Source organism: Rhopilema esculentum, chromosome 5 (assembly GCF_057945365.1).
Source record: "Rhopilema esculentum isolate cy_ngs chromosome 5, ASM5794536v1, whole genome shotgun sequence".
NCBI classification, from domain to species: Eukaryota; Metazoa; Cnidaria; class Scyphozoa; order Rhizostomeae; family Rhizostomatidae; genus Rhopilema; species Rhopilema esculentum.
In genome coordinates this window covers 7,434,560-7,459,258 of record NC_142819.1, presented here as the reverse complement: position 1 = coordinate 7,459,258, position 24,699 = coordinate 7,434,560, and the positions used below count along the sequence as shown (strand labels likewise).

Here is a 24,699-nt window from a genome sequence, read left to right as displayed (position 1 = left end):
TCTTATGAAAAGAAACAAAACGAAATGACTAGAAATTTCCAAAAATTGCAACAACAAAATTTCCTATAAAAAATGTAGTTATAAATGTGCAGTATTAAAAATTTCTTAAAATAGGCCCTGTTCAGTAGTTACACTTTGCCTTCGGCTCAAAACCCCCTTGACATTCCAGAAGCCAGAACCACCAATAACGGATCAGATCATTAAGTTTTCAAGGGCCTAAAATCTGGAATTCACTCCCGGAATCAATAAAGACAGCACAAAATACTAGACAATTTAAGAATTTGATCAAAACTTGGTTTCTTGAAAACAAGTGTGCATGCTCATTTTGCAGTAACTGAACTGTCTTATGCAATCCTTGAAATTGCTTCATGTTAGTCTTAATTAGTGTATATTCATTATTGTAGAAACTAACATTAAATAATCTACAATACACTACAATACACTAAACGTTACTTCAGAGTACTACTTCATAGGGGAATTGTCATGCAACAATAATAATTATAATACTACAGGTATCTAGCGAGAGATTGCACTGGCCATCACAATAACCATATTCTCAATTTTTCTACTGCTTTGCTATTCACTATTTACCATAATATTCAAATTTCAGTTGTAGAATAAGAGAGAAATGATTGGAGAAGTGGCTGCATCTGATTGAGATGAAAATAGAATTAAAGACTTGGTCCCATTTGAGGCTTTCCTGTTGACGCTGGCAAAAAGTCAATGCTGAATGTTGCAAATCTTTAATCTAATAGCTTTAAATTGATTTAGTTGGTTCTTTCAACAATACTTTTTATTGTTTTATGAAGCTATCAAGCAAAGTCTAAAGTAAAGTTATGACGTTAAGAGGTAGATCAGAACTGGGACCTAATTTTTCAGGCCATAGATTTTCTTTAATGCACTTTGTTGTTGAAGATGAGTTCCGACAATTTTATGACTTATAATTTGATAGTCTTAGTGGCCCTGCAATGATTTAGTAAAGGTATAACTTCAAAATTTTAAAATCTCAGGTACAGCTTTCTTATTTCTTAAAAGCGTATGAAGTCACACAATATCATATTATACTTTCCACAGGCGTTCGCTCAATTTTCTTACAAACGTATACCGTATAAGTAAACCTAGAATTGTTGGGTGCACTTAATCTTTGATTTGAGTGCCTTTTACAGATATTCATCTTTATGTTTTCCATTCTCCAATTGTCTACAGTGGTGCCGCCAGAAACTTTCTGACGGAGAGGCTTGATTTTCCGAAAGGGACGCGGGAGGAGGAAGGGTTGGAAATCAGAGCGAGAACTTGAACTTCTGCTTCTAGACTTGGTCCCATCTGATCGTTAACAATCAACGTTCTAGCACCCTTAGGTAGTAGTGACAAATTTGGTTGGGCGCAGGAGAAGATGTTTAGAAATGTTTTAAATATGATACTATGGTGAGTTAGGTTGTCTATCCGTCTTACCTATGATTTACACAACCCATTTTAGGGCAACTGCACTTCGCATTTGACAATCCATCCATTCAAAGTATATGTAAATGTACAATTTTCGCAATTAAATAGACAAAAATTGATTTCTTCCAAAAGGCCTTGCCAAGTCTATGATACAACAGGTACAATAAATGGCTAAAACGTAAAACAGTTCGGTAAAGTAAGAAAGAGAATACCATAGGGACGTGTGTGGTTCAAAGACACTTTTTAGATCGAAAACTAAAAAAAACATCGTTTAAGAGAACCTAGAATTATAGAATACTTTTTAACTCAATGGGATAATCTACAGTTATCCAATTTCTGGTTATGAGCACAACGAAATCTTGCTCTGATCAAATCTAAAAGTTTCTCAGAGTACTTTCCGATAGGGGGACTAGCCACTCCTACCGAGGGGCTGTAGCACTCTGCCCCTCTCTAGCGCTACCACTAGTTTCTAATAACAGAACTTCTATTTCGATACTTTCTAATCCAATTCTAACCCTCTTAGACGCCTATATTGTCTTTCCGTTTCTAGACGCTGTTATTTTTAGCTGCCCTCAGGAGCCTTCCCAATCTATTGTGGCTTTGCCATGTATACTATGCCAATAAATTGTTCAAACCTCAATTATTTCAAACATGTTTTAATATCAACCTGTAATGATATAATAAACTTATTTGGTAGCTAAATCCTGTTTCGAGGTATACGGTTTCAGGTTGAAACCATAGAGTTAAGAACTTTCTTAACTCTATGGTTGAAACACGAACCTTCAAGCTGTGCGACATGTTTGTTGTCAGATTCTCGAACACTGATTGGCCAATAAGGTTTGGAGGATTTAATTTCGTCCGCCAATCAAAGACTTCGACCCTATGCTATTGGCCCTTCGTTACAGGTGGAAAGACCATTCAAACTTCCTTAGGAATGGAATTCAACATGGCTGCATTGCCTAGATACAGTGTTCTTTCAATTAACTTAATGGAATCAAGCATCTTGAATCTCCTCCAGAAACTGCGGTGTGAATGAACTAGAATTTTGTGTGACAGTTTCACTACTCGGCTTTTTCCTGGCAGTCTATCTGGACCATATGTCCCCTCAGAAAAAAGCGTGAATTTGGAAGGCCATCGCTTTTGCTCTGGCTGCCTTGTAGTGACCTCATATCCAGTAATTAAATAAAAAGCGCATATTATTACAGAATAGGAGAGATATTGGATTTTGTACTTACGATATGAGAAAAATTATGCCCCCTGAATGTTTAATTTTCCCCCCTTCTTACCTGCCCCCTATTCCTGCCCTGAAATAATTCCAACATCACGGTAAAGTAGGCCACAACACAACTCTTTGAACATTATTTTACCCAGGATTCTCTTTCTCAAAAGAAGGCCTTTCAATTCATTTCATAAAAATCACAAACACATTTGAAACATTAGATCAATTTATTTTTTTACTTTTGGCTGCTTTACATTTCGGAAATAATGTGTATTTTCAAAAGCACAAAAGTTCATTAGCAAAAGATGTGCCTGCGCCCCTGACTATGCCCTTGAATAACTATTAAGGTGCCTCTAGGCCTCTTCTTTGCCGTATAAATCAGTGAATGGCAGGTCCTGTTTTGTGCTAGTTACATGGGCTTAGCGGATGTTGATGTTTAAGGGAGCTTGTTTGGATCTTGCCTGAATTTTATGGCTTCATTGAGGTAGAGCTTCCCAAATGAAGCCTGAAACCTGCTACAGTTTACCTGGTTTTGGGGCACCACTGTCTCAATGTCTCATATCTCCTATGCCAATGATAAGATGGAATGCTACGCAAGATCGTCCCTGATTAGCTATCTCATGTTAAGAACAGTGGTTGGAGTGTTTTTGCTATTAGCTTAAAGTCCTGCAAAAAGTGATACTATCAATGTCTTTGTGGTCTGATGAACAAAGATACTTAACTACTTTCTGGACAATTTGTTGACCACACTGGTTAAATCACCAGGATCAAAATGGAATGTGTTGTGGCACACAATCTAAAATAGACAGTGATTGGTTTAATTACGAAGCTGTGGCATCACTTTGTGCCAAAATATGCTCCAAAGATTCAAAGGACAAACTGCAATCAGAGCATATTTGACTTCAGGAAAGGTGTTTTATATTCAAGGTAAAACAGTATTTGTCAAATGTAATTCGATATCCATTCAGTGTTCCCAATTCCTTCAAAATGCAAATTAACTTTAACTGTTGGGAGTATCAGATTGCCTTCTTCAAAGTTGATGGGCTAAAGAGTTTATTATGACTAAATATGACATGCTTGACCCGATCAAATTAGAAATGTGCAACGGAAGAGAGTTAAAGCAAGGAATAAATTCTCATTAAACAAGAGCAAAAACATTAGCAAAGTAGAGAAAATTACGCTGGGCAATGAGTTCTCTTGAACAACACATCAGTCAATCTTGATAGAGAGAGAGCAGAAATTCCCTGCTACTTGCCGTGTCATGAAATATAAGTAAAAAGAAACCTTAGTTAATTTGAAAACATATTGTCAAATATAAGTGTAAAGGACAGCTAAATAAATCTGAAAATCAAAGATTGAAGTCATTGCTTCATAAGTAGCCACCAAACCAGTACTGGGTGGTTGATTCTGGATAAGCAGTGCATCTGAAGTTCTTGTTTGGTGAAGCATAAAACCCAAAATTGTCTTCACTCGTAGCTGCTCCTAGCTTTGCTCCAAACTCACAAGTATCGCCCGAAATGTAACTGTCAATGTGTAGAATAAATGTATTCAGCTCTTGCCAAAACCTAGCGGTCTTCTGATAGGCTGCATGACCTCGAATGTTGATGTATTCAACTTTCTTGCATATTCCATGCCCAAGATAGGACGTGATATCAATGGCCTGTAAGTTGGCTCTAACGTAATCGGTGAAGTCGACGCTATTACTCAATCTATTATAACTGCATGTAGCCCTCCAGTGCGTTGAATGGACCTTGATAGAAAGCATTTGAGCTTTTGAGAGCCTGTAAGCCACCCAATTTGGCGTTCTTTCGTTAACTGGCATATCCACAGAGAAGGGTGTGCTTCTGAAGGCAGCCATGTTGCTGTTTTTAAAAGCCCATGAAACAGCCAGGGTCCATGCTGAGCCTGGTTCTGAAGTGAAGTCGCAATAGACATGAATAGATTCCCCTTTCGGTCCGGCAATAGAGTAGTATCCATTCGTTGTTGTCCCGTCTCTCAGGTAGTCAAGACAAGATCTTGGTATGGCTTTGACATGAACTGCTGGCTGACTTTCTGCCAATGCCGAATTGATATGGCAAAGTTGGACAGCCAGACAGAAGAAAATCAAAGTTTGCATTTTCTGCAGTTTAAATTCTGACTTTGTTAAGATGTAACAGACGTGTTGAGCCTCACCTCAGCAGTGCTCTTTCTCAATACTGAAGGGAGAATATTAACAACTGAAAATATAACGATGCTTCTAATCTTGGGTAGTGGCAAGTCTAAGCATGTTTTCATAGCAAGGTAGTTGTGTTTGGACAAGATATTTTGCTCGAGTAAATTTGTCTTCTAAAAATAGGTGGTAAACTAGTTCCTGCTAGCAAAATTAGTTCCTGCTAGATTTATCGACTTTCACCGAATCCCTCAACTGTTTTCAGAGATTTTTCAGTTGAACCCTTGTTATATGATGGTTTTATAATGGTTTTCTTTTTAACGGTATTCGAAAAAATATTGCTCAGGTAAATTTGGAATTTTTGTCCTTCCGCGACCCCCCAAAATTAGCCACTTATCTTCGTCCCTGAAATGAAAACAAAAGAAGCAATAACTACCACCTAGTTATGCCTGGTTACTCAGACAAAGAGTAACTCTAGGTGCCTATTGAAAAATGTCGATAAAACTATTTGAAAAGGACAGAAAAACTTACGTGGATATTTATTCATATATGTAAACAAGCAAAAATCTTGGTTCAAAAACTTGTTTCAATTTAGCTATGATGTATGGAACAAAAGATGATGTAATTCGAAAGACACAAAACAACTCCTGAATTCCATTTAAAAATGGAACTAATGAAACCTAACAAAATTTTGTCTAAAAATAACAAACACAATATAAACGATTTGAAGAAAATAGCTGAAAAAAATTATGAAACATCTAGGCAATATTTTTCTTCAAGAACAAGAGAGCAAGGGAAATTTAGAGCACTTTGAACCTTTTCTTAAATTTCTTACGAATTTCTTTAGCTTTCTTACAGTTTCCTTCCTTCTTTCATTCCAAAGCTGCAGGTCCACATCATTTATTAGCTGCCAAAAATTTAGTCTGCGTTGACAAATAAAAATTGCTTCCTTACTTGTTGCTTCCGATTTTCATTTTCTTCGTGCTCCTTCCAAATGCTCAAACATTGAAATTTTGTTTCAAGCGGAAGCACTGCTCCTAGCCCCTATGTTTCCTACGCATCTAGTTAAATACAATTGTTCCTAAGATAGCTCCTGGAAAGGTATCTAATGTTAGTGAACATTGGGAACATTGGTTAGAGTGTTCTTGTCGTTAGTTTCAAGTCTTGCTAAGATTTTAGAGCTTCAAGTCTTGCTATTGATGAACAAAAGTTCTTTTCTGCTCGATTTGTTGACGACACAGGTTAAATCACCAGAACCAAAATGGAATGTGTTGTGGCAGACAATCTAAAATAGACAGTGATTAATTGAAATTCGAAACTGTGGCACCACTTTGTGCCAAAATATGCTAAAAAGGTTAAAAGGAGGAACTGTATTTGATTTGAGGAATTTGTGCGTGGTCCCTGAGTGTAATCCACAGAAAATTCAACTGTTAATGAAACTTCTATGAATCTTGATTTAATAGCCAAGATCTCAGCCATACAGAACTGTGCGCCCCTCAAATTTTTGTGTGGATCCGCCCATGTAAGTACAGACCCCGAAAAACTGAATTCATGGTAATTGACCATCCCCGAAGACATAGCAAACTGCCAGAGCTACCAACATTTTATTTGGATGGTACTAGAACAAAACAGGTTCATAAAACGAAATATCCAGGACTTGCTGTAGATGATAAGCTAAGTTGAATGAACAATATAAATCAGTCAAAGGTAAACTAGCTAGCGGCCTATCATCGCTCAGGAAACTAAAAAACATTTACACAAACACAATCTCAACTGTATCAAGCACTTGTTGAAAGCTACTTTTGAGGCATAGTAACGTGGTATGGGGTCCCCTCTATGATACTAAGCTAAGCACTCTGCAAAAATATCAGAACAGAGCATTCGATTTGATATAGTCTGCGAGAGTATATCGATGCTTGGAATAAGAACTCCCTGGAAGTAAATCAACTGATGACCTTTCACAGAGCGGTAATGACCTACAAGCTTTGTCCTGAAGGCCTAAAATAAAGTTCATAAAAAGGTCTGTCATATCAAAATACAACACGAGGAACAACAAGTGTCTTCTGTACAAAGACTGAAATTAGAGCATACCAAACAAAGTTTCTTGTACGCAGGTCCAAAAGCTTGGAATTGTATCCCACAACTTATTAGAGGTACCGAATCCATTGTACGATTCAAACAAAAGTTTAAAAATCACCTTTTGAACTAACAGACACTAGATGCACGAATCCATGGAAGATCAGTTGTTAGGACAATCCTATTGATATTCTTAGGGCATGAATTTTTGATTTAGTTAGATAGAAATTGTAACCTTTCATTGTAGTTTACTTGTATAGAACTGAAATTATGCTGTGAATAAATATGTTTAAATAAATAAAATGAATCTAGTCAACTACCAAACAGTTTAAACTTTTCCATTTAGATTCGCATACATGGCCACTTTTGCATTTCGTGATATTTATGGTACAGTTGTGTTTTGAGAGAATTTCTCGTCGAATTTCTGGTAGTCTACTTATTCAAAGTCCAACCCTATATAATTTAGCTGTTGTTTTATGTTGTGACTATGTTCTCCATCTGCGAGTGTTTTTTTACTGTGTTTTTTAGTGTGTGTAGTTATGACCTTGCATTGGACTGTTCATTGAACTGCAAGGTTCTGGCGAGGTAGAAAATGAATTCCGTCGAGCTGGCACAATCACCTCGAGGGGCACCTGTGTCCGTCTTAAAGAACTCCCCAATATGATCATTGCATTTCACAGCCGGTTTTACATCCAGTAAGATTTTCATTAGATGGAGTTCGTCTTTGTTGATGACAGGTTTTCAAGATCTTTAATCAGTGTTGTTTTGTTTATTGAGTCAAATACTTTGCTCATATCGTGCTTCATTAGGTGAACTGTTTCATCTTTTGATCTTATTGTCGGTTATATGATTTTGTACCAAAGACATGTTCGGTGGTAATTCTCTCATTTCTGTATGTGAGCAGCTTGTGATGGGAGTAGGTATTCAATTTTGATGTCATCAATGCCGGGACCCTTGTTATAAGGGTTTAACGAGATCTGACAATTTAATTCCAGTTAATAAAATTTCGAATAGCGCAAGTTTGCATGAGTCATGGACAAAAAATTTGTGGCTGAGTCTTTCCAAAATGTTAACTTCGTTTGAATTAGTTTTTAAAAGTGTGTCCATATTCTACAATGATCTGTTTCTCCAGCAGCAAAAAGAAAAACGCTGAAAAATTAATGTTCTTTCATCAAATATAGGGAAACAGGGAGAATGGGCACCAGTTCACAAGAAAGAGGATAAAGACGTCTATGAAAATTACAGGCCGGTAACAGTTCTCAAGGAACTCAGCAAGCAAGCTATACATTCATTTGACGACAAACTAAGCCCGTGCTTGACAGCATGCAAGGAGCAAAACAGCAGAGAAACGACGCAGTTAATGCTAATTGAGTATTGGAAATTTGCCCTTGACAAAAAAACTTGTATCCTTTGTCTTTTTCCGAAGGCTCCCTGAGATTAATAATATATTACTTTGAAAAAAGACAGAGCTGGGTCTAACTAGGAGACATTAGAAACAAATGGAAGGAAACAACAAGGAGGTGCCCACAAGGATCAGCATTTGGTCCCATGCTATGGAATATTTTTCAAAATGACGTGGTCTTCAAAATAAAGCACTGTCAAATAAGCACGTATGCCGACGATCATCAGATCTATTATTCCGGAGAGAACGGTAATGAAGTTGAGATGTGCTTGAATTAAGAAAATAAGATTGCTCCACAATGGTACAAAGACAATGATCCGAAATCAAACTAGAACAAATACCAAGGCGATGGTACTTCCAAATAACAATAAACGCAAAATAAAGATAAAAGTAATGGCTGCTGAAAACAATGAAGCAAACAAGATGTCTCAAGCTATGCCTACAAATGAGAAACTAACAATCTTCAATTCTCTCTCACTTGACATACTGCAGTACAGTTTTGCACTTCTGCAAAGTAGCAGATAAAAAAGATAGAGAGACTCGAAGAAAAAGCCCTAGTGGGAGTTGTTTATTGTGGTAAGTCTACGTCATATGAACAACTCCTTATGAAAGCAAACCTGCAATCTCTCCAAAATAGACGTATTCAAGACATTGCCATATTAGTGTAGAGAGTTGAAAGCGGCTTTGCTCCACACTATAAAAGAAATAAAAGATACTCCTTATGAATTAAGAAATAGCAACTATTTCGGGAACGCACTAAAAGAAGGATAGCATTCAATAAAATACTTTGGCTATAACCTTTGGACCAAATTAAAGAGAGCAACCAAAGAGGTGCCAACAATCAACAAATTCAAAAAAGTGAAGAAAGAATGGATTTAGAAACTCTTTTAGACTGTAGACTGTAATTTAGTTGTACATAGGATTTCTATGTTTTAACAATAACATTGAAATTTCATATTTTATACTTTAATTTCACTTTATGTACTTTTTTCGTTATGCCCCCAATTAGGTAGTAAGCTAAATATTTTTGACACATTATAAAGATTTTGATTGATTGGTTGGTTGGTTGGTTGGTTGATTTATTTTGGCATTCATTTAATTGCAAATTTAATTTGTGCGCTGTGAAAAACCTTGAATAAGAATCATGGTTTTTATTATAAAATACAATACAAAAAATGAATGATTGAATGATTGATTGTCATTTTGGCATAGAATGCCCTGTATCTCAACGTATGGTTTGATAATTATATCTTTGAGTCAAAGAGCGTGTGTCCTTTTGTCTGGAGGATGAAGGCTAGAAATCATATCAATTTGAAAAGAATAACAGTTTTTATTGTAGAGCCTATCAAGGTACATTTTACAAGGGAATGAGTTATATGTTTGGTGATCTTTTCAGGGCCGTCGCTAGAAAATTTTAATGAGGGGGGGGGGAGAGGAAGGGGGTTGCAAAACCAGTGGTTTGCCGAAAAATGGGTCTGGCAGCAGATACGGACGTGGTTCTTGAACGATTATAATTATTATTGATAAAATTCGCAACTATTTATTCTCAGGAATATCGAGATTGCAGATAATTTCAAAACGAAGGAAAATATCTATGTAACTGTTAAAATATATAGTTTTTATTGTTTACAGTTCAGCACTCAATTCTGCTATATTTCAGTTTTGCTCAACGTCATAATTGCAGGGTGGCTAGCAAACCAAAAGGTCTCGGTTCTGTTTGTGACACACTTTTTTGAGCCACACCAACTAATGCATGAAAAGGCTAAAATATGCTCAGTCCAAACAATTATTGACGGTTCTGGTTCTCTATGTAAATCAAGGATTCTATGTATGCAGCCAAACTCTCCACAATAACAGCAAAACAATGGTTCTATTTGTAACTCCAAGAAACTCTGATAACAGTTCAAAATAATAATCCTAGTCTAACACTTTTTGCAATATTTTCAAGCTAACCTAATATATATAATATTCTGAATTTGAGCCAAGAAAATAATAAAAATTTCAACCTGCATGTTCTTTTCCTTTATTTGCCATCTTTTCATTTGTCTAGGAAGCTCTAATGAGTTTTTCCACTTGTCCTTCAGTTTCATTTTGTGATAAATAGTTACTGTTATGAAAATTATATGTAAATATTTATCTTCTGTTATTTAATCATCTTAAATTTAGCAATATGTAAAAAATTGTTGTAAAATAAACTATTTGAATTTGAATTTTCCTTTTGTGTAGGCTCAATGCCCCCCTCAATTTTTTACGACCTGTGCGCGCCTCAGACCGAGGCATGGAAAATTCAATTCAACACCTGACTATACCATTTAGGTCTGGTGCAAGATGGAGTCGCTGGATTACACCCCTTGTTGCTCTCTAGAAGTCCATAGAAGTGTGGAAGATGTTTGCAATTCACCAACTCTTGTGTCACAGATCGGAAAAAACAGTCATTCGAAATTTTGTGTTGTAGTTGTGACTGGGAACCCTGGAATGATAGAGTTCTATGAAGTGTTTATGTTACAGCTACACAAAGCTTCAAAATGCCATTTGGAGGTAGTGGGAATCTCCCAAGCTGGTGAGTATCTAAACGATTAAATTTATTATATCTGTTGTATTCCATTTTTGTCAATCTTTGTGCAATGTCTCTCACTCTTGTAATGACTTTTTCTGCTGAGTATCCCTCCAACCTGGACAATTTCATTTGTAGTCATTTCTCTGCTGGATGACAGGCCTATAATAATATAGGCTTTATTTTAGAGGGATTGCTAGTTTGCGGTCTTTGTAGAACAAAGTTAGTCTTGGAAGACAATTTATTTAAGAGGTATTATAAACAAATTTGGGCTTATGAATAGGATTTCTGGTACTACAAAATGCTATTTCTTACTACTTGCTTCTAACCATATTATTGCATGTTATTACAAACAGTATTATTGCATGTGATATTCAACATAAAATTCTGGAATAACTTTAAACAATTTTTGGCATTCTCTTTCTATTAACTGCAACTTTATTGCCCTTATCATTATATACATAGTAACAATGCACTAAAAGGGTTTAACAGTTTCTGAATATGCCACTAAACATTAAGCTCTCAAACCTGTTGGTTTAGCAAATTACGCTGCTATCTTCTTCACCCATTTCCAGTAAACCGCTCCAATCTATCTTCTTCACCCATTTCCAGTAAACCGCTCCAATATTTGGATAAACATAACTATACCAGTGCTCCAAAAAATTAAGTTGCATTTTATCATAGACCTGTGTTAGCCTGTGAAAATGGAAAACTTTGAGAATAGAATAATTTGGAAAACAGCAGGTTGTGACAAAGACGTCAAATTTTCAAGGGTTACGCTTGGAAATAGAACGATAGTGCTCTAGATTCAAAGAGAGGTAAATCTGCAATAGAGTTGTTCTGTTTAAAGCATTTGAAATGAAACATTTTGTGCTGTTTTCAAATCAAGCCATTTTCAAATCATGCCGTTTTGGAATCATGCCCTTTTCAAATTGTGCTGTTTTCAAATCATGCCATTTTCAAATCATACCATTTTCAAATCATGCCCTTTTCAAATTGTGTCATTTTGAAATGGTGCCGTTTTCATATCCCTTTTGATGAGACATTTTTGAAAGTAGGGGCAAAACATAAACATTTTTCAAGTGTTTCATGAAGACTACCACCATGGTTGGTGGCAAGAGGGATTGCCAGGAACTGCATCTAAAATATTTTCAGCATCAAATTTAGTGAGAATCCCTGGTAATCTTCATAAACTTTTTTTTATCATTATGCCACCAGAGATATTTATTGCTAAAATTCTGTGAAAACTGGAAAGATGACTTTGGAATGGGGGTTTTTGAAGGCTCCATATTCTATGTAATTAAACCTTTGTAGAAATAAGACAAAACACAAATAGCACTCCCTCACATGCCTTAAACAGTCTAGGGCTGCAAAATTCCACACTTGTGCTAATTTATTCCCTGGAAGGCCTGTTTATTCATAATTGGTGGCTGCTTGATAATAAGCTTTTTCTTGCACTGGGTTATTCCACTTGTTCCTGTGTTGTTACTGGGTTGTTCCACTTGTTACTAGATTGTTTCTTGGTTGTTCTGCTTTTTACTGGGTTGTTCCACTTGTCTCACGTTTTAGAATCGGCATGTTTAGGGTTGAAATATGAAAACTCAACATATTTTGAATGAAAGGTAATAAACTTTGAATTCAACAATGCTTTGAATATCTGTGAAACTGTTATCCAGGTATTCATTGGAAACCATCCAATTATCTGATAGCATGTGACCTCATTCTACATAGAAACTGGAAATGCAGCTAAAATGCAACCAGTAACCATCTTTTTTGAAGCAAATTATTTGAACCTACAAAACTAATTTTTTTTCGAGGCAGGGATTTTTCAAAGAAATTTTAAAAATCTGATAATTTGAAATTAATGTTTTGTCAGGTCCAGCTAGAAATACCATGTAATATAAAGTTTTTAAATATTTTTACTGGAAGTTATGGGTTTGATTAAATCATTAAGAACAAAAACTGAAAATTGAACAGTTTTTTTGCTTTGTTGTAGCAGTTAGAATGCATTTTTTGAATCAACATTCATTGCTCTTTGACAACCTTGTCCTGGTTGTGCCCCTCACTAACTCATGTTTACTCTAAGTTTATTTTCCCAAACCCTTTCCTGCTATCACCAGCATTTAAATAAACTGAACTATTTAACTGAATTAGCATGTGATTTGAGTAATTTGTGTGATGATGTCACCATCATATACATCAAAATGGAGAACCTTGTCAATACCAGGGTTAGTTTGTGTAGATATATTTAGATAAAATCCTCACTCTTTTGCGACAAGGAATCCAATGCCATATACAACAAACATAACTTGTATTTCTTGGAACAGTGCTAAGACATAATATGAGTCAAATTCATGTCGTATCTGATGTGAGCAATGAATTTTTTGAATAGCTTCATGTCCACTCAACTGAAGTTGGACACCTGATTTGGAGAAGTTCACAGGGATCTCTGCAAATGATAATGAACAAAGGGAAGTTCCTGCTGCTATTGCATCATATAGATTAAAACCTAATGTCTTATCGGTTAAAACCTAAAAGGTATCTTAGCAGTAATTTGAAAACAAAGCAAGATAACTACAAATTCTTAGCAACAGTTGTGGCATGCCCTAATTGTATACATACAAGCCACATTTGGCAGATTGTGGAAGATTAGTATCTGCCTACAGTAATTTTAAGTCGAGATTAAGAACCTTCCCCAATCTCTCAACAATTAGCAATTACGTATATATTAATATTGATATGCCTGTTTTAGCTTCCTTTGATCAATGATGCTGATCCAGCGATGATTTTATAGCAGAGAAAAAGGAGAATAAGAAATACCCTGAAATCTGATAGATAGAAATGGTATGAAAAGGTCTTCTAGAACAGAAAAAAGTCAAAGAAAGGTAGACAACAAAAACAAAACTGTAGAGAAAGCGTGTTTGAATCTTTGCAGCTATGTTCTGTTATGCCCAAGTTCCTTTTTTTAATTGCCTGCTTTGCTTTTAATGATATTTGGTGCTATATCCTTCTGTTTCTTTACTTCCTTCTTCCTATATATTTTCAAGGAAATTGCTACAGCTAATTTATCACAAAATTTTTCATTTATCACTCAAATTACTGATTCTTTAAACAGTCTTTTGGTGGTACAATTTTGAAAATGGCTTTGAAAAAAGCAAACATTTTAGTAAACTAAAGCTTTTCGTCTGACACTCTTCAGACTTTAAAACGTCAGAACATAGACCGAAAACTCTAAGCTAGGAAATATTTAATTAACTAGTAAACCATTCGAAACGTTGTTAATTTTCGTTCTATAAACATATGTAATTTGTTCTGAGTTCTACAAAAAGTCTTAAAAATGGATACCGTATCAGCTTTTGTGCTAGTTCTCTATAGATAATATCTCTTGACGTCAAGTTCAAGAATAAAAATTACTCTTTAGCCAGGGCCGTCGAGAGACGGGCCGGGCCCCAGGGCTGGGACTGTCATGGGGCCCCACCGTTGAAGGCTGCAAAAACCTTTTTTGGGTTACGCCCTTAGCAATGCAGTTAGATGGACTGTAAAAGCAGGGGTGGCGCTAGAGACAAACCTTCAAGGTGCCGACGTTTATATTCTCCGTAACTGCCGACGCTGGATGTATCAAATTGCCGACAAAAAAAATGCGATGTGCCCCATATAGCAGGCAGGGCCGTCGCGAGGCAAGCCTCGTTGGGTGGAATGATTAAATTTACCTGATTAAAAAATTATTGCCTGAAACTTTTTAGCTGTTGTCACAAACCTCTGCAATAAATTTTGTCATTCTAACTCTGTATGATAATAACTGACTTTTCTAATAGTCTTGTCAAATCTTTATATCTGGACGGGCAAAATATATAGTTACTACCTGAGGCGGCACCATGGTTGCCGCCGAAGGGGCAGGAAATTTTCGAATTGTGATGCTTCTAGTTCCCTGGAAAATGCACTCTTTTAAGCAGATTTCACTAAAGCAATCCTCCTAATCCTATTGAAAATTATTGTCTTTTTGCAAAACTTTTTTACAGCAGATAAAAACAACAATTTCGCCGTGGTCTTGAAAAATACCAGGTTATCAGTTTTAAATTTAGATCCCTCTCTCCATCTTAGCATGCCTTATGAATGTTAAGAAAAATCTGGAGCTCATAGTGAATTGCAGTTGACGCTTCTACTGAGAAACTTTAGGAGGAATGGACACGAGGCACAATTTTACCTAAGATTGCTTGATCCTTTATTGATTTTATGACAGGAAGGTCTCTGAAATACCTAAAGCGTTTCTTCCACCGAGCGGATTTTACCTGAAATTTCCTATTGAGATACTATTGGGGTGGGTGTGACAACCCCCCAGTCGCGACGCCCCTGAGCAGCACCTCCAATGAAGGGGCACCGATATAGAGCATTTTTCCAAGAGCAAGCAAGCATATAGAGCAAGCAATAGAGCATTTTTCCAAAATCGTTTGTTGTGGGTGCAAAATTCTCCCTTGCCCCCTCCCCGCCCCCACTTTCCAACCTGTGTCGGAGTCCACGAGATTTTCTCGGCAATTTGTGCCTTGTAAGAAACTTAATGCGCAAATTTTGCCTATTGTTGAATATTTCTTTCTATCTATGTTGGAAGAAGTTAATTCCTTAAGAAGAGAATTCATTAATAACTTTATTTGTGACAGCGTGATTTTGCTGTTGTTAGGGTAAATTTTCTTGAAACAGTCCAAAACATGATCCAAATCAAGCATCTCTGCACGTTTCGCATGAATTGGCATTCGCATGAGCAGCAACAGGGATTTCAACCGAGAGGAGCACGATGGTATTGTGGGTCATGCGAAGGAGCACCATGAAATTAAGTCACAGCTTTCACGGAAGCGACAGGATATAATGCCACTATGATAGTAAAATTGCCGAAGAAAAGCCATTGAGAAAACCATAAACCAGCCAGTGCAGTTTTCTCCTCGATTATTTATGTCATTCAAACAACATGTAAACCGGGTGACATCCATCAAGTGCCGACGGTATTGAGAAAGCAAAAATTGATTGGCTGTCGACGGGGGGGCTAACAAAAATCTAGGGGCGGGGCTAAAGCCCCCCTTGCCCCCCCATGCCGCCACTCCTGGGTAAAAGGCATGAATTTTGTAATCAACGTCTCTGAAACACTTGAATTTGTATTTTAAGGTCTTTAACAGAACATGTAATTAGTGACTATCTAAAACAAATCATTAAAACAAATAAGAGTAAATTTAATGTTTAAAAAACTGCTTTTCTTGCTATCCTCATGGCGAAATCCTTAATCTTTTCCCACAATCTTTTCCAGCTCTCGTTCGCTCCCCAACCATCAGGAGAAGCCAATTTTGATTTTGAACTATTATAAATAGTGTGCCCAAACAACCTGCATGGCAAACAATAGAGTGCAGCCTTTGTAGGACCGAAAACAAGCCAGCTTCTTACTACCTCCCCATTTTGCTGCTTCACATCTAGGACCGTTGTTGGAAATTTGTGGCCGTCGCAATCTTTGGGAAACTCTGGAGGATGAGGCAAATGACCAGTTTTAACAACCTTTTCTAACTCCTTTATCGTTGGAAATCCGGTCAATGTGTCGACATCAAAACTAAATGATCCACTATGAACAGTATCTTGATTTAATGACGAATCAGTAGTGCTTTCTCTACTTTCTGTGGTGTCATACCGAAGAAGCCAAGCCGTTTGTGTCTTCTTCTTCTTCAGCAGTGCTTTGAACAGAGCATTCGCCAGGTTTTTTTAAAGTTGAAATCACCTTCCTTGTCTCTTTTGTAAGCACCTACCTCAAACAATTTGCGAGAGGCCTTCTTTGCTTCTTTTTCTCGTATCTTTTTTCCCTGCCTTTTCTGAGCACCAGACTTGTGCCTGTAAGATGGCATCGCAGGGGTTGGTTGGATCGTGATCCCGCTTAATGATTTTGATAAAGACTTTCATAGCGTTTTGATTTGTCTTGGTTTTTCGCACGTGCTTTTTCTCTGGTGTACGCCGTGAATGGAAGATTTAGTTCTACGTTTATAGAAGTCCACACAAGGAATAACTAAAACATTTGACCTAAATGTAGATATATGAAAGTGCAATCGAATTTTTCGGCTTCTGGAGAAGTATATTATGATCGTATCGTCAATGTTTTAATTATAAACCATAACAAGAAAAGGCCCTCATCATAGACCAGCTTGTTGATCAAATGTTGAAAGATTAAATTTCGAATATTAATCGGGTCATGGGCCCGCCCTGCCAATGCTGCTCATAGCCAAAAATATATACCTTATTTTCTACGGGCCCCTCAAGGCCCCGGGCCCCCTGGTAACTACCCTGGTTACCCCCCCCTCTCGACGGTCCTGTCTTTAGCCCACTATGGCCTTGACTGTCTGTTGAATCATGTCGATACTATCTACTCTGAAAAATGTTATCTTGTTCTCATAGAAGCCGTTGATGTATCGTGCCTTTAGCACGAACATTTATTTACATTCTTTGGCTACATTTATTGTCAGTGCACAATGTTGTGGATATTGCTCTCGTCAAATATCGGTTTTGTTTATCCCATGTTATCGATTTTGATAAATCGCAATCTTGTATGATGTTTTGTTTTCACCGCATGGTTTCCTTAGAAGTTATATAGTTGCGTAACATTGTTTTATATGGTTAAAAACATGGTAAAGATTCAATGTGTCTTACAGTGTTAACTGACAACACAACTTTTTAATTTTGTTCGACAGACTTGAAGAAAAGCTAAAAAATATTAGTTTTAGCGACTTGGATTTCCAAATTGCTTTTACAATACTTTGAATGTCGTAATTTATTTCTATATTTATTGCAACTTTTAAAGCCCTCCATTTGGACAACTAATCATAAAAAATTCACCGACTTATGACCATTTTTATGTTACAATTTATGCTATCAAGTGATACTCAAGCAGAGATTCGAATGTTCCATCTTAGTTTCTCAACATCCCCCTTTTGACTGTATAAGGAACTGTGAATACCACCCCGGTTTGATGTGAAATAAGATTTTTACAGCCGTTGCTTTATACCTCATCTATACGTATTCACTTCAATATTTTGGTTTGCACGCGCGTGCTGTGACCGAGCGTACGAATGCGTATTTTGGGATCGCTTTGGTAAAAAGAACCTACTCCAAAGTTACTTCGCGCGAACAAACTGTGAAGAGCCAATCAGATTAGTAGACTGCAAAGCAAGCAAAAGAACTGAAGTGGATGCCTTATCTGCGGCGGAAAACTCATTTTGGCGAATAAACGACTCTTGCTCCGTTTAGACGGAAATTTCGTAAGCAATCTAGTAAACAGGGTAACCGCTTTTTCTTTTGATATGTGATCCTAGTGGATATTTGACTCAAAATCCGTCATGGGCCCTAAAATTAGGGGGCTGGTGATAAAATGAGGGTCACGTCATCAATCATTTAATTGTTTCTCGTCATCGAAAAACTTTTTTAATCTAATCTTAAAACCAATGGTATTGTTCGAAGAACATTAAAAAATGAACAAAAGATGACAAGAAACCTATGTTGTAAAACAAACCTGTCAAAAGATATGACCTCTTAAATTATTGCGAAAATGACGTCATCAAACAAGTACAAAATCTGAAAATGGCCCCCTTTCTAATTTTTAGACGGGGGTACTTTGCCCCAGACCTTAATAGACGGTATTATCGTACTTCAGTCGTACTTTGGTACAACCATATGAAACTTTGCAAAAAATGACTGTTTCATGCGCTAAAAAGATTGGATATGGAACCTGACCCCCTCTTCGGTTATTCTAACTGCAGTTCCAAAAGCGACCTCCATTTTGCTTAGTGTACTAAACGTCAACTGCTTCCGTGTTTGCAAACTTTGTGAAAATGGGATATCAAACCTAAATTTTAAGACGGTTCCGCAAGAAAAAACTCAAAATTTATAATTGAAATCAGCCAATTTGCTTATTAAAAGTGCGCCTTTATCTAAACTTGGCAAATTTCATTTCATAAGCACTTTGAGAAGGTGTTGACTTAGGCAGCCTTTCCACTTACCTGGATTAAAACAAAAACGGGTTAAAATGTATCCGTTTTTAAAGTGAGTCAAAGGTAACGCCAGTTTGCTTAAAAAGCTCATTCTGATCCTTTTTTTATCATTTTAACTAAGCTGGGTTTAAATGTACCCGGGCTTTTAAATGTATCCCTAGCCCTCAAAACTTCAGATAATGAAGAGACCTCAAATTTTGTTCGCAATAAGGAGAGTTCGTTTTATCTGAGGTTTGTTGGACAGAGTCTAAGGGACCAGACATTTAGTTCGTTATACCGGGAAGTTCGTTATATCGGGCTAAGTTTATTACACTGTAATTATACAGGCTAAGTTTTATTTTTCAAACTGACCTGTTATAACAAAAATTAGACTTAAACACTAAGTGAAAAGCAAGATATATTAACATGAATGATTTAAAACACGAAAAGGAAAAGAAAGGAAAAATGGATTTTTAGCTACAGTCTCGTCAATGTTTTCTTTTAAAATTTTCAAGGAGGGTGCCACTTCACCTCTCTTCCCAGGCTATACCAGAGTTTCGCATTTCGAGAAGGAAAGGTCTTTTTGGTCATGGAACGTTTTTCGTAGCGGTATCCTGAGATCAGTTTCTGATGAGCGTAGAAACCGTTCTCTATCATCCGATTATGTTATGAATAATTTTCTCCAGTAAATTCTAATTCGTAGAATTCATACAAGCGAATTCAAAGATTTGTAAGCTAGCGTGGCTGTTTCTTTTCTTACAAGGTTACCGTTGGTAAGCCAAGTTTCTGAAATTTTTTGGCTTCGCCCCTGTACTCCTTAAAGAATTTCCCTATACACCTTTGAGAATTAAAACCAATATAATATAAAGATTGTTATGTCGTTTTCTAATGAAATAAAAGACAAAGCAACTGACTTTTTGCCTTATTTTGCAGGTCATTCCCCAGTCTGGAAGTATGCGAAAGATGATTCGGCGCAAAGTTATAAAAAGGCAGATTGCAAAAATCTGAAGTATCAAATCGAGCATAAAATTGCTTTTGTTGATGAATACGTACCTAAGGATAAACAACTAATACTTATTGGACATTCTATCGGTGCCTATATTGTTTTAAAGATGCTCGAGAATCGCAGAATCGAACAACGGGCCTGTAGAACAGTTCTTCTATTCCCAACAATCGAGAATTTGAAGTACACGCCAAATGGAAATTTCTGGGACCCGGTGTCTTTCTACTTTCGCCATCCATTTGCACTGACCGCTTGGTTATTGTCCTTCACGCCGCTTTGGATGCGTAAAATGTTAGTTGATTGGCGGACAAGCTGGAAAGGACGGGATACGCACCCGCAGTTGGTTGACGCATTCATGCAATGCGTGAGCTACACGCTCATGAATAACGCCCTTTACATGGCTGCAAGTGAGATGAAGCACGTGAACGAGGTCGATGAGAACATGGCGCAGATTATCGATCGCAATATCAATAAAATTACCTTCTATTATGGTGTAGATGACAAGTGGGCACCAGTGCATTTCTACGATTCAATGAAGAAAAGGTTTCCAAATGGAGACATTCGTTTGTGCGAGCATGGCTTTGAACACGACTTTGTCGTCGACAGTTCCGAAGACGTCGCGGGACTGGTCTGGGATATGATCTCTCATTTGAACGACAAGTAAGTTAATTTCCCTTATAGTTTTCCCAATGATTCGCAGTAATTCTGAAATTTTCTAAGAGTTTTTATAAAAAATATGTTTTTAGCTTCTTTTTAACTCACATGTTGTACCTAATTATTGTGTCACAAAATTAAGAAAGAAGTTTCCGTATCATTGTTATAAATAAGTCTACCTAAGAAGTCTGTTACCAGCTTCTTCCACAAAACAGTGAAATCAGGAATAAAGAACGTGCATTTCCTAATTGTTAGCTTTGACCGTCTTTATCGAGGCTTTCCCTTACAACCAATTGAATACAACTCTAAAATCAAAGCCACTCCTGATTGGTCACTTGATCGGACCCTTGACAACAGGGTAGCAACCTACTGAGAATGAATGTGGACAGCCTGGATCTCTCTGCGTAATTTTCTGTACCAGCGTTGTCCAGTTACTTAATTTTAGCCACAGCACTTATTTTCTAAACGAATTGTAGGCTCTCTTTCTCAAATTCCGAAGATAGGGGTTGTAAAACTAGGTAGTGTTTCTCTGGGTTTTGCTTAGAAATATTTTTAATCTGAAAAAATTTTATATCCGAGAAATACTCAGAATTTAATAAGAAAACTCCTTTTTCCCTTTATCCGTAATCCGACTTCTTGTTTATCATAATTCATTCAAAGTAGCTTCATTATAATTTATAATTTACCCGACCAAACACTAAACTTCAAACCAGACGATGCTAAGGGGCCCACCCTCCCCCCTTGTCCCTTCCCGACGACGTCTATGTTTAGAATCAAACAGCCATTATTGTAAACCTAAGACAAATTTATACTCGGGTGTCTTTGGAAGCCATAATTTTGTTAGTTTAATCAGTGTTTTTTAGCAAATACAGCGATCAGGAAACTCTTAACCACTCACAAATTTTTTGCGTCATTCATATTCCACTGACTCCATAGGCCAGTCTGTAAGAAGCTCGTTGTGGTCTTGTTATGTAAGTAATCCAACCTTCTCCTAATTAATCATTTCCCAAATAGCTTTCCTCCTTGCATCATAATCGAGATTCAATTGAGTGGCATTCATATCTCTTCCTATGGTTTCCAATGCCTGCCAGAAGAATTTGAAAAACAACCTGACGATGATGAGATAGGAAACCACAATTAAGTTTACAGAATAGATTTTAAATGCAAAGCATAGAATAATTTAATACACTAATAAGCTAGTTTGTATAAAAAGGCCTAAGCTATTATACAAAATTCCAGTGCCTGGGCTTTTTCAGTGCCTGGTATCTGTACCTTCCCAAAGTTGACAGACTTTTAGAATGTTTAGTCACCTATTGTTTCCCAAAAAGTCTAGAAGAAGGTTGGTCGTTACGTTGAGTGCAAGTTCAAAAAAAAACTTTTTTAAATTTCCCTTTAAAGCCCGTTTCCCAAGCCTATTTTGCGATTTTAATAGCAGACCAGTTATCTGTTATCCATTGAAGGATAATTGGAGAAAAGTGAAAATAGTCGTTGTGTTCGGAGTTGCTCAATGTCTAGATACGGGCATGATCAAGGTGTCTCGTCATTAAATTCATCTTACTTACGTCGCTGGCAATAAACATTTTCATGAACAAAACAACAAACGATATGCGTTTCGAATGAATGTGTGATTTATAAATTAGATTATTAAAATACTGTCTCTGATTTCAGTTATCTAATCGAACAAAATAGATTAGTAGAAGCCTAAAAAGGTTAGCGAACCAAAAGCTTCCTTTTCAGAATATAATTTTCCTTTCTTGGTTTGCATTTCTTTATGACGCTTCTTTATTTCTAGATGGTTGTTTTTATTTCTGAGGGCATTCATTTTGCCACGTATCATTTGATCGTGTTCGTGCAGGATTTTGACGTAGTTTATAATCAGTGGCGGTTTTAAGGGGGGTCCAGGGGGGCCATGGCCCTAGGCCCCTCGCTTATGGTAGCCAAAAGGGGCCCTACATCTAAGAAAAAATATAGAAGTTGTGAAGAACAAGGGCCCCGCAGTCCCTAAAACCGCCACTGTTTAAAATCTTTAGACCCTAGTTTTCCTCGAATGAGACAGTGACCATGAATATAATTTTCACCGTTATTATGGGAAGGTAAGATAACTTTACCTTTGACCATTGTTTTATTTCACTACGCAAAGTTCCAACCAAATATGTTCATTAAGTATAAGTTGTAGATATTGTCGTTGCTAAGATAAGGACATTATCAGGATTTTATCAAATGCTTTTAGGAGGGAGTAATTGGATATATTATATTGTGTTGACTTTACATAATTGTGTCTGGTTTTAGTTTTTGTATAGAAAAAGTAGACCACCGTGAAACTGAAACCAACAGATCAATAGTGACCAAAAAAGAATGTTGTTAGTCGCATGCAATTGAGTTTTGTTGGCTGCATTGCTGGAATCACTCGAGGTCTTCAACCCGATTACACCCAAGAGCGTCGAAAGGAGGGGCAAAGGATCTGGGCCGGTGCTCCCATAGGGCCCTTTTGCCAATGCGGCCTGTACTCCGATAAGGCCTGTGATTATCTTAAACCGTGCTGCTACCATATTGTTACAAGATCTATTTACGACACAAAAAGCTAATACTTTCAGCAACTTATATGGAATGGCCCCTGTAAGTGTATCACAGAGAAAAGCGATGACAAAATGTCCTTCATGCATAATAACAATGTTTTTGTACCATCATGTTAAAATTCTTAAAAAACCATTTAAACAATTGTGCCCAATTGGGGCGATTTCCTAGTTTTTGAGGAGACCGAGAAGGGTGTTGCAACAGAAAAGTTTCTTAGGCCCGAGCAGGCTCGCGATGGACCTGATTGCACCAGTTGCATTTATCCTGATATTCGCTCGGGGTTGAAGCCTGACGTCGTGAGAAGGTTTTCTCTCAAGAAGTTATTTTCCTGTTTGGTGTTTACACCACATTTTTAAAGTCGGTTAAACTAGCAGAGTGTAGACAGGGATTTTACCAGTATAAATTCCACTTCAAAATTGTTGTTTTAATCATTGGTAGACTACTTAATCATAGGCTATTTAGTCGAGCCTTGAACACAGTTCAGTATTTATATGAATTTTAAAGTTTTACTTAGTAATTTCTGACGGATTAAGTATTACCGTCGAGAAATAAGTTCGATTTTTATAATGCGGCAGAATCTTTAGAATTGTGGCAGAATTGTGTAACTTCATATCGTGTATAAGTTCCTTATGTTTGTGATTTTGCAGTTTATGGATATTAAGCTTTGTATACGTTACCAGTCTGTAACAGACATCCATGTTTTGAAGATAGATTTTTGAAAGACATTTTAAAAACAATTTAGCACGTACTTGTCGTTTTGTTTTGTTCATTGATCTCCAGTAAGAATGATGAGTCTTTTGCAAGGATCGAAAATCATTGATACAATAAACTCCCGATAACTCGATCCCCCGATAATTCGAAAATTCGCTAAGTCGAACAAATATTGCATTTTCTTTGCCCAATACATTCATACACAAATTCCCTCGAAAATTCGAAAATTCGCCTAGTTGAACCAGTATTGCATTCCCCTTGCCCAATACATTCATATAAAAATGCCCCCGATAACTCGAACATTCGCTATGTCGAACCATCTCATTGGTCCGCTAGAGGCTCTAGCTATCGGGAGTTTACTGTGTGGAGTTTAGCACACAAATGATGGTTTTGTGCATTTCATGATAAAAGCAAAGATCACTGATAATAGAAGAAGCAGGAGATATGAAAGAATATAGAAGATCAGAAAATGGGTATAGAGCCTGTACCCCAGTGGCGTAACGCAGTTTAAGGTACTTTAGCTCGATATCTAAGGGCCCCGGACGAAAAGGGCCCCCAATTTACTTTTATATCCATGACTTTAAGACTTCTCTCAAGTTAACCTCATTTGCCAAAAGACCTTCAAAGTTCTTCGGATGAAGCCTTTATAAGTCAGCTCCCCTTTTAAAGAGACAATATTCTCATTTTTCCATCTCGCTACTATACTTGCAAGCGTTGATGGGACTTTCTTGCAGTTAATAAAGGGTCCCGTCGTTTTTCTGTAGGGCCCCAGATGCTCCATTACGCCACTGCTGTACCCCAACATTTTTGTGACGTCATTTGAGAGGAAAGCAAGAAAATGCAATTGCAAAACATGCTTCCTCGTCCATGGTCCATACTATGCTGCTGGAATTCTGGAACGAAACTTTGAATATAGGAAAGCAGAA

The 24,699-nt window shown here is 37.0% G+C and overlaps 2 protein-coding genes across 3 annotated transcripts; one reads left to right on the top strand and one right to left on the bottom strand.

Moving 5' to 3' along the window:
• Positions 1-3,782: 3,782 nt before the first annotated feature.
• On the bottom strand, positions 3,783-4,857 carry LOC135689588 (uncharacterized). Its single transcript, XM_065206873.2, has one exon. It carries the CDS (start codon positions 4,776-4,778, stop codon positions 4,032-4,034), a length of 747 nt encoding a protein of 248 aa, XP_065062945.2. The 5' UTR covers positions 4,779-4,857; the 3' UTR covers positions 3,783-4,031.
• Positions 4,858-10,594: 5,737 nt separating this feature from the next.
• LOC135689585 (lipid droplet-associated hydrolase) lies at positions 10,595-24,670 on the top strand. Of its 2 annotated transcripts, none has more exons than XM_065206870.2 (3): positions 10,595-10,849; positions 19,765-20,494; positions 24,538-24,670. In XM_065206870.2, exons 1-3 carry the CDS (start codon positions 10,618-10,620, stop codon positions 24,584-24,586), a joined length of 1,011 nt encoding a protein of 336 aa, XP_065062942.2. In that variant the 5' UTR covers positions 10,595-10,617; the 3' UTR covers positions 24,587-24,670. The 2 variants fall into 2 exon arrangements, with proteins under 2 accessions (XP_065062942.2, XP_065062941.2); XM_065206869.2 differs by lacking the exon at positions 24,538-24,670 and adding an exon at positions 22,778-23,806.
• The last annotated feature ends 29 nt before the right edge of the window (positions 24,671-24,699 follow it).